The sequence below is a fragment of the Thalassophryne amazonica genome, chromosome 10, assembly GCF_902500255.1.
Source record: "Thalassophryne amazonica chromosome 10, fThaAma1.1, whole genome shotgun sequence".
NCBI classification, from domain to species: Eukaryota; Metazoa; Chordata; class Actinopteri; order Batrachoidiformes; family Batrachoididae; genus Thalassophryne; species Thalassophryne amazonica.
This window is the reverse complement of record NC_047112.1, coordinates 6054156-6067263: the sequence shown is the minus strand read 5'-3', so window position 1 is coordinate 6067263 and position 13108 is coordinate 6054156. Positions and strand designations below refer to the sequence as shown.

Genomic DNA, 13108 nt, shown 5'->3' with positions numbered 1-13108 from the left:
CTGCACAGTGACTCCTGCTGGCCTCCGTCACACCGCGTGCCATCAAAAGGAGCCCGTTGAGGTGATTCATGCATCTGGTGAGGATGCTACCCAAAGCAGGTTACCTCCCCAGCTGGGTGGACTGAGAAATGTAGATTAAATGTCTTGTCCAAGGACACAGACGGGTAGCATGAGTGGGTTGTGAACCCAGGTCTACATATTGGCAAGGCAGCTCCTCGGCTACCTGCTGTACAAGTCAATTGCCTTACATCACTGGTCATAATCCAAATATTACAACCCCACAGTAAGACGGCGAGCACCAATACCCTAAATCAAGGGTACGTAATAGTCTGCCATGAAGGGCCAAGTCAGGTCTGATCACCTCAGCAGGTGATTTCACAGATAATCAGGACTTTAAGTTAAAGAAAGGCTCTCATCAATAAAACCACCTGCTGAGTTGATTGGTTGGAAGTTAAAACATGCACTGACTTGGCCCTTGCTGGCTGTTCCTGCCTTAAACACTTACTTTCTTTCTCCTGCAAAGATATCGGCATCACTAAGCACCTCTGTCCAATGACCAATGAATGTTATGGTTTATTTTAATTTATATAGCGCCAAATCACAACAAAGTTGCCTCAAGGTGCTTCACACAAGTAAGGTCTAACCTTACCAACCCCCAGAGCAAGAACACAGGCGACAGTGGTAAGAAAAAACTCCCTCTGATGATTTGAGGAAGAAACCTCAAGCAGACCAGACTCAAAGGGGTGACCCTCTGCTTGGGCCATGTTACAGACACAATTTACAAAACAAATATACAGGAAATGTTGCCGGTGCACAGGATGGGAGGGTAGCAGAAGAAGACACCACACCCATCTCTGGATGGAGCTGCACCTCAAACAGAGAGAAAAAACAATCAGAAATCAGAAAGACAAGAAATACAGTATAATTTGTCAGCATTAAAACAGAAGAAATACTAAGGCGATCGCCGGCCACTAGCCCTAAGCTTCACTAAAAGACCCAGAATTTAGATAAAGTTGAGACCGCGGCACGCTCCGTTTATTAATAAAATGAATTAAGAGTAAAAAGCATAGAAACATACTATGCCAGTATGCTAGCCATACAAAAGGGAAAATAAGTGCATCTTAAGTCTGGACTTGAGAGTCTCTATAGAATCTGACTGTTTTATTGATGCAGGGAGATTATTCCACAGAATAGGGACACGATAAGAGAAAGCTCTGTGACCCACAGACTTTTTATTCAACCTAGGGACACAAAATAGTCCTGCACCCTGAGACCGCAGAGCCCAGACCGGTACGTAGGGTTAAAGTAGGTCAGCAAAGTAGGGAGGGACCTGTCCAAGAACAAATGTCTCCAGAGGTTCAATTCTTTCAACGCACAGAGATACACTTCTGATGGCCAAGTTCAAGAAGTTGAAAGTCTGGCTGTTCGTCTTGACCCAAGATGTCTCCAAACTCAGAAACTCTGAGTCCTCACTCAGCTTCACTAACCCTGCAGTCAGGATCACTGATTCTACAAAGATCACAGGATCCACACAGTCAAACTTTCATCACTGACACAGCACCAAATTTGCTGGACTTCATGCCCTTAACCATCCCCCAGTCCAGTCAAACTCAGTTGGAAGACCCCAGAGACTCCGCCCCACTTTACGCAGTAGTTACAGTATCTGTGTATCCAGCAACTTGTCTGGGATCTTGCATATTCTCAGCATGAACCACAGAGCAGCTGGATCAACCGAGTCAAATGCTTTGTGGAAAAATAGCCTTTGAATAAGCACTGTGGCAGAGTTATGATGTGTTTAAGGGTTTCACTTGTTGGCCATGATGCCACACTGCTTTGGTCTCTCACCAGCAAGTCCTTGGGACTGAATCGTGTTCAAAAGTGATCCTTGTCAGCATCTTTTCCAGCACAGAGCAGTGTAAGACCCTCGTAGGTGCTGCAATCCTCTTTTGTCGAGAATGTGAAGGTTTTTCATCCAAGTTATTGGGAGGATCCCTGTCTCCAAGATCCAAGCAAAGATTGCTTACAATGTCAACCAATACCACACATCCTTGCAGCTTTACCCACCCTTGCTTGTTTCACTATCTTTGGAATCTCAGTGACATTCTGTGGTTTGCTATCTGTCAGATCAACCACTAGAATCCTGGCATTGGTGCCCACCATCCTGGCAGGAGGATCTATCTGCCTCATACAAAGTAGCCCAATGAGACAGTAGGGCAGATTCATCTGTTTGGACCATGCCATTACTTGCCATGGCTGTGATGGGACAGTGTGTGGGCTTGCAGGAATTCAGTGCTTCAGTTCCTCTGTAAACAGGCTGAGAGTCACTAGACTGTCATTGGTGTGGCACCTACTCACAGATTCTTCAGACAAATGCCTCTTTGTCTACTCTCAGATCCATCACAGTGAGCTTTATCAGCTGGAATTCCCACGAGGCCATGGACTGTGAGTCCTCTGGATGATGTTCAGAAAACCCTCAGAGAAGAATGACTCCTCCTGTGAATGGCAATGACACCTGCACGTTCCTGGCAGCTCTCTGGGTCTTGTCTGAAACTAATGCCCGCATTGCATTTTCGTTTGAATATCCTCCACCCAGATTGAGTGCAGCCCCCCATGAACCAGTCTGATCTTGATTACAGTTGTGGACATAAGTTTACATAAATTTGGCTCAAACCATTTTATCAAACAGAAAATCTGTTAAATCAGTCAGAATGTGGACTTTATTTCCAGTTCATAATTAAAAATGATTGACATGAGGGAGTTGAGTTTTTATTTACTGTCGTGTTTTCAGTGTGTCCAGTTTACAGACACTAAAACGACATGGATGATTCCAGAAGACGTGTCCTGTTGACTTGAGAGAATAATGTCCAGTTGTGTTTGGGTTCAGGTGATGGCCAACCTGGTACTGGAGCAACTGTTACCGTCGCTGCAGAAGGACATGCTGCCTCACCTCAAAGCCAAGAAGACAGAAAAGAAACGCGTGTGGTTTGCGGTGAGTCACATTGTTAAACTCCACACCTCCAGCTGAGGTTAAATCAGGTTATCGATTGCATCATATTTTAATGTCTTATTCAAGCCGATTTGTTTTTTTTATAGTACCACATTAAGAGTCATCTCAAAGCGCGGTACACAAAGAGAATGCTCGAGGCCTTCTCATCACTTCAGCAAGCCAACTGGGAACAGTAGCAAAATACAATTTACTTTTATCAGGAAGAAGGACAACAGCAATGAGATGTGCAGCAGAAATGACAGATGCATTGAAGGTGGAGGCCAGATTACGTAAAGGATCAGCTCTGAGCTCTCTGTTTGCAGTGGTGATGGACAGGTTGACAGATGAGATCAGACAGGAGTCTCCATGGACCATGATGTTTACAGATGACATTGTGATCTGTAGTGGGAGTCGAGAGCAGGTTGAGACAAGCCTGGAGAGGTGGAGATATGCTCTGGAGATCAGGGGATTTAAAGTCAGTCAGCACAAGATGCAGTGTGTGTGTGTGTGTGTGTGTGTGTGTGTGTGTGTGTGTGTGTGTGTGTGTGTGTGTGTGTGTGTGTGTGTGTGTGTGTGTGTGTGCGCACGCGCAGATACAAGGAGGCGAGGTGGTGAAAGTAAATGAGTTTAAATACTCGGGATCAATTATCCAAAGTAGTAGAGAGTGTGGTCGAGAGGTGAAGAAGAGAATGAAGGCCAAGTTCAAAGGTTGCATGTGCACCATACCTTTGCACATCTGAAATTTTGTCAAGAAGGACATCTGGTGTAAAACCTGCCCCACGTGAGGAATAAATAGAGACCATGTGAGGAATAAATACATTTAAAAAAAAAAACAGGGTGGAGATTTATTATTATTATTATTATTATTATGATTATTTTGATGTGGTTTTGATGATGTGGTTTTGGGTCGTCAGACGGTGGAGGCGGCTTACATCCTGGTCCAGGAGCGTCTGCTGGAAGGACTCACTGCACTGAAGGAGGAGTGTCGCAGGTCGGCCCGCCAGGAGGAGGTGCTGATTCGCACCGACATGGACCAGATCCTCAGCACCCGACAGCAGCTGGAGGAAAAAATCCACGGTAACGAGAACGCCGAGGAAAATGTTATTCCAACAACAATCCACTGTGTTGCCAAAACACAAACTTGAGCTCGACTCACAGAATGTGAGGGCTTGATTGGCTGTTTTATGGACTGTAATTGACGCACTCGCATAAATACACACACAAACATGTGACACTGAGATGAAACTTTAAATACCAGCAGCACTGCAGTAAAACAAACAGATTCGAACCAAGAGCCAATGTGTCCTCTGGGGACGTGAGCTGAACCGCCACTGTGGTGTCTGACTGCAGCAATGTGCAACATAAATATGAGGACAAAAGGACGTACATGAGACTTTATTAGTCCCCAGAGAGGAAACTGAGTAGTTTTAACAGTCAGGCAGATGAAATACAGGGTGCCCCCCCCCCCCCCAAAAAAGTGCAAAAAATCATTTGACTGTCATTCTGCAACGGCTAATCAGAATGATGTTAGGTTTTTTTGGGGGGGGGGGTTCCCAAGACAAGATATATGAGGTCTGTGAGAAAAGTATCGGACCTTTTTATTTTTTTCAAAAACCATATGGATTTGAATCACGTGTGATTGCATCAGCCAAGCTTGAACCTTCGTGCGCATGCGTGAGTTTTTTCACGCCTGTCGGTTGCGTCATTCGCCTGTAAGCAGGCTTTGTGTGAGCACTGGTCCACCCTTCTCGTCGGATTTTTATTGCGAATAAATGTCTGAACGATTTGGAGCTTTGCTGCATCAATTTTTTCCAGAAACTGAGAGACCTCCAGGTGGACACCATTCGGAAAATTCTGTTGGCTTTCAGGGACGATTTTATGGGGATTACACAGATTAAGGAGTGCTCCAGCCGGTTTAAAGACCGCCCACAGCTGCTGAGAGCGCTCCGAGCGCCGATCGACAGGCTGAAACAACCAGATCATTTCCAACGTGAAGGCTTTGTTGATCCGGGACATCGTCTGACTTCCACAAAAATGGCAGGAGACGTGGACATCAGCACTTTTTCGGCACATTCCACTGTTAGTTTTTTTTTCATGGAAAGAAAAGCGGACGGATGCACCACCATGCTGTTCATGGCGCAGCACAAAGCCACCTCCGTGTTGGTCTCACAGGACGGCTTTGAGATGGCTTTCAGACGGCTGTCGGTGGGTTTTCAGTCGTGTGATTAACCGACAAATTGTGGATGTGCCTGGACATGCCAGAACATGTCCTGTGAGGCTTCATCACAGCGTTGCTTTGCGCCATGCGGCACCGCCGTGACGCATGGAATTCCTCCGCTCCTCTTTCCATGACAAAAACTCCTGTAACAGTGGAATGTGCCGTTCATTTCCAAACTGGATGCTGTGTTTTATCCGGGATGTCCTCTGACTAGCACAGGAATTGTGGAAGACGTGGACATCAGCACTTTTTCGGCACATTGAGACAGACGTGCGGAGGAATTCCGCGCGTCGCGGTGGAGCCGCATGGCGCAAAGCAACGCCGTGATGAAGCCTCACAGGACATGTTCTGGCATGTCCAGGCTCAGGTGTGCAGAGCCGGCCCAAGGCATACTCCAACTACGCGGTCGCTTAGGGCCTCCACGCCACCAGGGGGCCCCAAGAGCACCGAGACGTGATAAAAAGTAAATATATACATGAAATTAAAATAATGAATAATTTAAACGAAATTGTATTACACCCCAAAAAAAAATCATTTTGACAAAATACCAATACTAGGTTAATTGATGCCTCCTGTTGGCTGCTGCCACCGTTGGGCAAATTTGGGTCAGGTGGTCGATGACTAATCGTGAGGAAGGAAGTGAGTGTAAATCATGTCTCAGAAGAAATTATCCGTCTGGAGCGGAGAAAAGAAAAAAGAAGTTGGAAGACGAGAAAAAACAAGACAAAGGTAGGTTTGCATGTCCAATATTACAATTTTTGTTGTCATTATTTGCGAAATGATCCGTTCGTTTAGTGTAAAGTGCTTTAGGTGTCTTAAAGTCAGAGGTGATTGCTCTAAGACTGCAAGGGAAGCTCAGCTTCCCCTAAAATGTCAAAAAATAAGTGATCAAATATATGCTTCTTATCACTGGGAACGACGCGGCTTTCCTCTCACTCAAACCCGCAGCTTCACAGTGCTTTAAACAGTGTGGACGCTGAGCGACACAAAGCACGCAGCGAAACGAGACCAGTCATTGGATAAATGCTGGGCTTTGTCCCGCCCATCGGACGCTCAGCGTGTCTGGGGGTCTATGGGGCAGTGGGCGGGCCTCGGCTGGCCCGGACGCTCAGCTTCTGCATGATGATTGGATGAGCTGTCTGAGGCTGAATCCCTTTTTGATTGACAGCGAAATGAGCGAATCAGCGATCTTTTGGTGTAAACATCCATGGGAGCATTTTCATTCTGTTCTGAGTTGAACCGGAGACTCTTAATCCTCTTAGCGGTATTTTCTTTGTTAAAAACGTCTAGCGACAAATCGAGCTTCTATTTCTGTTTTTTTGTTTTTGTTTTTTTGTAGCTGCTTGTGTTTGGAGACTGATTTCTATCACTCTTTCTGACTTCTATCGCAGTTTCTGTTCCTACCGAGCAGCGGGTGCTGCTGAGCTCCTCCACCGTCACAAAGCGCTCACAGGCGGACACACTTCACACGAGCCTCGCGCCAGTCCCAGCTAGTGAGCTAGCTAGGTAGCAAGCTGCACATAATGGCAGACAATTTGAATGTTGTGGACCGGATTTTGGCGAAGCCATTTGATAGTCTTCCTTACGAAGAAAAACTTAAACTGCAGGGCAGATCAACTCCTCAGATTAATTTGGTGCAAAAGGAAAAGTAGCTCAGCTCTCAAAGGTTTGCAGGCCAAAGTTAAAGCAATAGCCCCCAGTGCAATGTTTGTGCATTGCTATGCACACACACATTGCTGTTATGTTGTGGATTTCTGTGTTCATTTTGGAGATTAAGTATTGTATTTATTATTTAAGTATTTAATTTTGATTGCAACTTTATTTTTCTGTAAGATAATGTGAATATCATTTGATTCTATTTTGTATTTGAATACTGAACATTTTGCACACCATTGCACATCTGAAAGAAATTAAACTATTTAACGTGTTTACTATAAATGCAATCGCCTGCCTGCTGATGTTACTTTCAAATAGTTAAATTAATGAGCCATACTTATACATCACTCTGTATGTAGAAGTTAATTAAAACATATTTATGAGTTTGCTACCCCTTTATGATGTAAGATAATTACAAATAATGCTAATGATTGTGGGTACGTTACACACATAACAGTGTAGCCTATGGAATAATGAGGCATCTGGTGCTGAGGTGATGGTAGGGGGGCCCACAAATGAAATTCTGTTTAAGGCCCCATAAAGGCTTGGGCCGGCCGTGTGTGTGTGTGTGTGTGTGTGTGTGTGTGTGTGTGTGTGTGTGTGTGTGTGTGTGTGTGTGTGTGTGTGTGTGTGTGTGTGTGTGTGTGTGTGTGTGTGAGAGAAGCTGCAGACAGACGTCTGTGTAGGGATGGGCAGGCGCTGTGTGTGACTGGACAGTCAGTTAGCCATTGAGAATTTTCCTTCAGCACGAGCACAGATATTGATGAGTTTTTATTCGGATCATACTCACACTCGTCAAAATGCTTTATCTGTACCCTAGATTCCGCGTACAGTCGAGCAAAAAGGGAAACTGGTGGAATTCTACTTTGAGACCAAATTGATCATGCAAACCCAACGATGATATTGATCTTGTGAATGCCAAACTCTTAAAAACAATTGACACCTCAGAGACAAATGATTATGTGGCACTTTTTTGGGTGGACACCCTGTACAATAAAAAACACAAAGATCTGATGCAGAATCAGTCCACAAATAAAAACATAAAAATAAATATCTCACATCAGTATGTCATAAACAGATAGGAAAAATAACAATTCTAATAATAACTCAATAGTAATGTAGAACTGAACTATGGAGAATATCAATTTGGGAAACTATGAATATGGACTTTTCCATCTGACATGGGCATTCAAAGAGCTTTACAATCATGCTTCATATTCACACACAATGTCATCATGTAGCCATGCAAACGGCTGAACAGCACACTGGGAGCAACTCGGAGATTATGGACTAGAGGCCAGTAATGACTTTCTAGTGTGACGGGGATTTGAATCGAGGATCCTCTGGTCTCAAGTTGAGCACTTTAACTGCCTGACCATAGCCTGGAGAGCTGCACAAAATATGTTTGTCCTTAAGAAGGAGACAAACTGCATGGGTGATAGACGGTCACAAAGCAAATGGAGAATGTGACAGCTGCAGCTCTGATAGCAGCAACTGGATTAAAGGCTGTGGGGCCGAATGTTCAGTCAAACCGAGCTGCTGTCAGACTCAAATCTGGGACTGAAAATGTTGGGACTCTGTCATCAGCTGAATTTCTATGTTTGGCTCCAACAGTCCTTTTCTTTTTTTGTGCTTTTGTTCCTGCAGCTGTGATATCAGAACCGGCACAGAAGTTTTACTCTGAAAACATCCAGCCGTACCTGAGCTCGATTCTGGAAGAACTGATGCAGCCCATCAGCTCTGGATTCCAGCAGGGAGGGCAGCTGAGTGAAAGCATGATGGACCAAGCGTGCCAGGATGTCCTCCAGAGGACACACGAGGAGGCCCGAAAGGTGTGTTCTGACACACCAGAACTGAAGTACCAGAAAACGCTCAATAAATTATTATTTTTTTAAACTCTTGTTACAAAGTCTGCCATTTGTTCGATCACATCTACCATCAGTGTTTAATCTGTCGGTCACCATGGCAACCTTAGCCACTAAAGATCTTCAACAGCTTCTAATATGTATTATTACGGAAGTTTTATGTCCCAGTTAAATGTGGCATATTCTTAAATGAGGCAAACTCTGATTTTTAGTGTTTTGCTTTCTGATTAGGTTTATTATTATTACTCTATTTCTTTCTTTTTGCTGCTAACTTTTAAGAGTTTTACACAGTAAACAAAATATCATCATCTTAATCCCAGGTTATAATCTAAGAATCTGAAATTAATTTAATTTGACAAACTATGTAGTCTTTGTTTAAGATAAATGTCACAAAGAAATTATTTCTTAAGATAAAACCAGGATTTTTCCATGTAGGTGTAATATGATCAATTTGCACAAAAAAAGTCTCACTGTATTTCATTTAGCAATTTTATTGGGCATTATAGTGTTTCTTTCTTATGTTCTTATTCTGTTTATTTTATTTTATTTTTTTTCAAAGAACTTTTAAGAGTTTTGCACAAACATTGTCTGTGCATACACAAATAGAAATCTCATCTTAATCCCAGGTTATAATCTAAGAATGTGAAACAAAATTAACTTGATTTGACAAACTATGCAGTTTTTGGTTTTTAAGATGAAAGTTGGACAGAAATTATTACTTAAGATAAAAACAGTATTGTCCAGTCTAGGTGTGAGTTCAGTTTGCAAAATCAACATATCTTGTGAAGAATCTTGTTTTGTTTGTACTTTTATTGCACATTTTCTTGTGTTCTCATGATATTTTGGTGTTTTTGTTTATTTTAATTACATGCATGATTGTTTTAACTTTTTCATATATATATATATATATATATATATATATATATATACACACACACACAACCCCTGGCAATAATTATGGAATCACCGGCCTCTGAGGATGTTCATTCAGTTGTTTCATTTTGTAGAAAAAAAGCAGATCACAGACATGACACAAAACTAAAGTCATTTCAAATGGCAACTTTCTGGCTTTAAGAAACACTATAAGAAATCAAGAAAAAATAATTGTGGCAGTCAGTAACGGTTACTTTTTTAGACCAAGCAGAGGGAAAAAAATATGGACTCACTCAATTCTGAGGAAAAAATTATGGAATCATGAAAAACAAAAGAACGCTCCAACACATCACTAGTATTTTGTTGCACCACCTCTGGTTTTTATAACAGCTTACAGTCTCAGAGGCATGGACTTAATGAGTGACAAACAGTACTCTTCATCAATCTGGCTCCAACTTTCTCTGATTGCTGTTGCCAGATCAGCTTTGCAGGTTGGAGCCTTGTCATGGACCATTTTCTTCAACTTCCACCAAAGATTTTCAATTGGATTAAGATCCGGACTATTTGCAGGCCATGACATTGACCCTATGTGTCTTTTTGCAAGGAATGTTTTCACAGTTTTTGCTCTATGGCAAGATGCATTATCATCTTGAAAAATGATTTCATCATCCCCAAACATCCTTTCAATTGATGGGATAAGAAAAGTGTCCAAAATATCAACGTAAACTTGTGTATTTATTGATGATGTAATGACAGCCATCTCCCCAGTGCCTTTACCTGACATGCAGCCCCATATCATCAATGACTGTGGAAATTTACATGTTCTCTTCAGGCAGTCATCTTTATAAATCTCATTGGAACGGCACCAAACAAAAGTTCCAGCATCATCACCTTGCCCAATGCAGATTCGAGATTCATCACTGAATATGACTTTCATCCAGTCATCCACAGTCCACGATTGCTTTTCCTTAGCCCATGTAACCTTGTTTACAATTAAGCCTACTGTGACAGTGTGTGTGTTGTTTTTTTTATTTATTTTTTTTGGTCCCTTAACCAATCAATGTGCACCAGGAGACACATACATTTTAACACTATAAGAAGCATTATGACAAGTTCTCCTGAAATACAGTTATCATAGGCTTATCAAAAATACGATCTATTGACAGTAGGTCACATTACTTTTTAGACATAAGCCGTCATTTCATTCAGCCTTGTTACTTAAATTTAGAAATAGAAATTATATAAAAACATTTGTAATAGAAATACTGTAGGCTATACTATAAATAATATATCATTACTTGTGTGATACAATTCATCATATAAAGCAAGAAATGACTGGATGACTGGACCAATGACTGGATACAAAGGTTGAACTTTTAAAACTGCAATACACAAAAAGGCCACAAGATGGAGACAGTTGTCTATCTCACTACAAGCTACAAGTAACATCAAGGATTTCTTTTATTACCAATTTGTGTTGCTAATCAACTTAGAGAATGACTCTCAATTTAAAGTAAAATGTTAGGTATGTGAAATTATGCCAGGACTTGGGAAAATACATTTTAGACAGGGACGCTGTTATACCACGCCACCGCACCGCAGACTGTGCAAAACAGCATACTTCGTATGACCGACGCACGACCGTCACACAAAAAGAATAAAGAAACAACCTGGCGGCGGCAGCATGGTAGCTAGCCATGCACACCATTTGCACAGGTTACATTGCTAGGCTAGGTTACGTGACTGGCAGAGGTAGCACGAACGAAAATTATATCCAACCTTAATTCATATCTGAGTGACCCAGTTAGACAGCACTTCGGACCAGAAGATCAGAATGTCTCTCTCACACACAGATGTCTGATTTATGAACAAGTTAGGTTGCTGTTCATCAATTAATAGCTGAAGTTAACCTTCACTTACCGTCATGGCCGTAGTGGTCCCCGCCTCGTTCACCTGTTGAACTTCTTCTCCGCCACTTGCTGAGGCTGCCTGCCGCAGATGTGGATGCTCCGCGTCCACGCGAAGCAAACATGTCTGTTATTTTAAGACATTTTGCAACATCTGCCTGAAGGGCTACTCTCTTCTGATCCCTGGCTCTTTCAGCGCCACCTTTCCTCTTCTTGCCACCATCCATATCGCTTGTTATCGCTCTGTCCGGCACTGGCACACTGTGTAGCCCAACCGAGGCCCGAGATGGAGGGGTAATTGGCCTGCCCCTCACCTCATTGGTCCAGGCCACAATCAATCATGACTAAAGGGTTGATTTACCAGTTTATGCACCAATAGGAGGGTTTATATACCGGTATCCAGTGTTGCCACAGTTACTTTGAAAAAGTAATCCAATTACTGATTACTCCTTGAAAAAGTAACTTAGTTAATTACTGATTACTCAATTGTAAAAGTAACTAAGTTAGATTACTAGTTACTTTTTACTTTCCCCAGCTGCCCACAACAACCCTCTGCCACCTCAACATGACAATGATACTTGTTTTGCCAAAACTCACTTTATAGTCACCCTTTCTTGACTTCAATGAAAATATGTACGAGGTCTGTCCATAAAGTATCGTACCTTTTTATTTATTTATTTTTTAACTATATGGATTTGATTCATATGTTTTCACGTCAGACAAGCTTGAACCCTTGTGCGCATGTGAGTTTTTCCACGCCTGTCGGTGACGTCATTGGCCTATGAGCACTCCTTGTGGAAGGAGTGGTCCCGCCCCGTTGTTGGATTTTCATTGTCTGGAAATGGCGGAATGATTTGGGGTTTTTTTTCCATCAGAATTTTTTCAGAAGCTGTTAGAGACAGGCACCTGGAAACCATTCGAAAAATTTATCTGACTTTCGGTGAAAATTTTATGGGCTTCACAGAGAATAAGGACTATTACTACAGCTTTAAGGACGGCCCACAATGGCGCTCCGCGCCGCGACGACAGGCACGAACCACCGGATCATTTCTAAATGGATGGCTGTGTGGAGCTGGGACTGTCGTGTCCTCTTTCTCTGGTTATCACAAGAGCTGGACATCAACCATTTTCCGGCAGATTTCACTTTTAACAAGAGATTTTGTCGTGGAAAGCCGCGCGGAGGCTTTGTGCGTCATGACCGATTCGCTGTTCGAGCGAGACAAAGAACGCCTCCGTTTCGGCGTGTCAGAGGTCAAGTTGCGACATGCCTATCTCGGCTTTCAATGCTTACCAGTTGAGTGAGTTAAGAGAAATTGTGGAGAGCTGGGCATGTCCGACATATGAATCAAATCCACATAGTTAAAAAATAAATAAATAAAAAGGTACGATACTTTATGGACAGACCTCGTACTTTTTTTATAAAAAGTAAAATAAAGACCTCTTTCTTGACCTCATATTTAACTGTTGACAGCACTGTAACAGTAAAACTTACTTACTAACCTACATTGTTAATAAATGTAACTATTAAATTCTTTCTAACATTTTTCTAACATTTAAATTTTCTCTAAACATTTGTACTTGTCGAAATTATTATTATTTTAAG

At 42.4% G+C, this 13108-nt stretch overlaps 1 protein-coding gene across 5 annotated transcripts in view; it reads left to right on the top strand.

The window, feature by feature from the left end:
• niban1a (niban apoptosis regulator 1a) overlaps positions 1 to 13108 on the top strand; it is a 44153-nt gene that overhangs the window by 18736 nt on the left and 12309 nt on the right. For all 5 annotated transcript variants that reach the window (XM_034179355.1, XM_034179353.1, XM_034179356.1 and 2 more), the window contains exons 7-9: positions 2885 to 2989; positions 3901 to 4063; positions 8508 to 8692. In XM_034179355.1, the coding sequence (XP_034035246.1) occupies positions 2885 to 2989; positions 3901 to 4063; positions 8508 to 8692 (453 nt within the window). The remainder of the gene's footprint in view (positions 1 to 2884; positions 2990 to 3900; positions 4064 to 8507; positions 8693 to 13108) is intronic.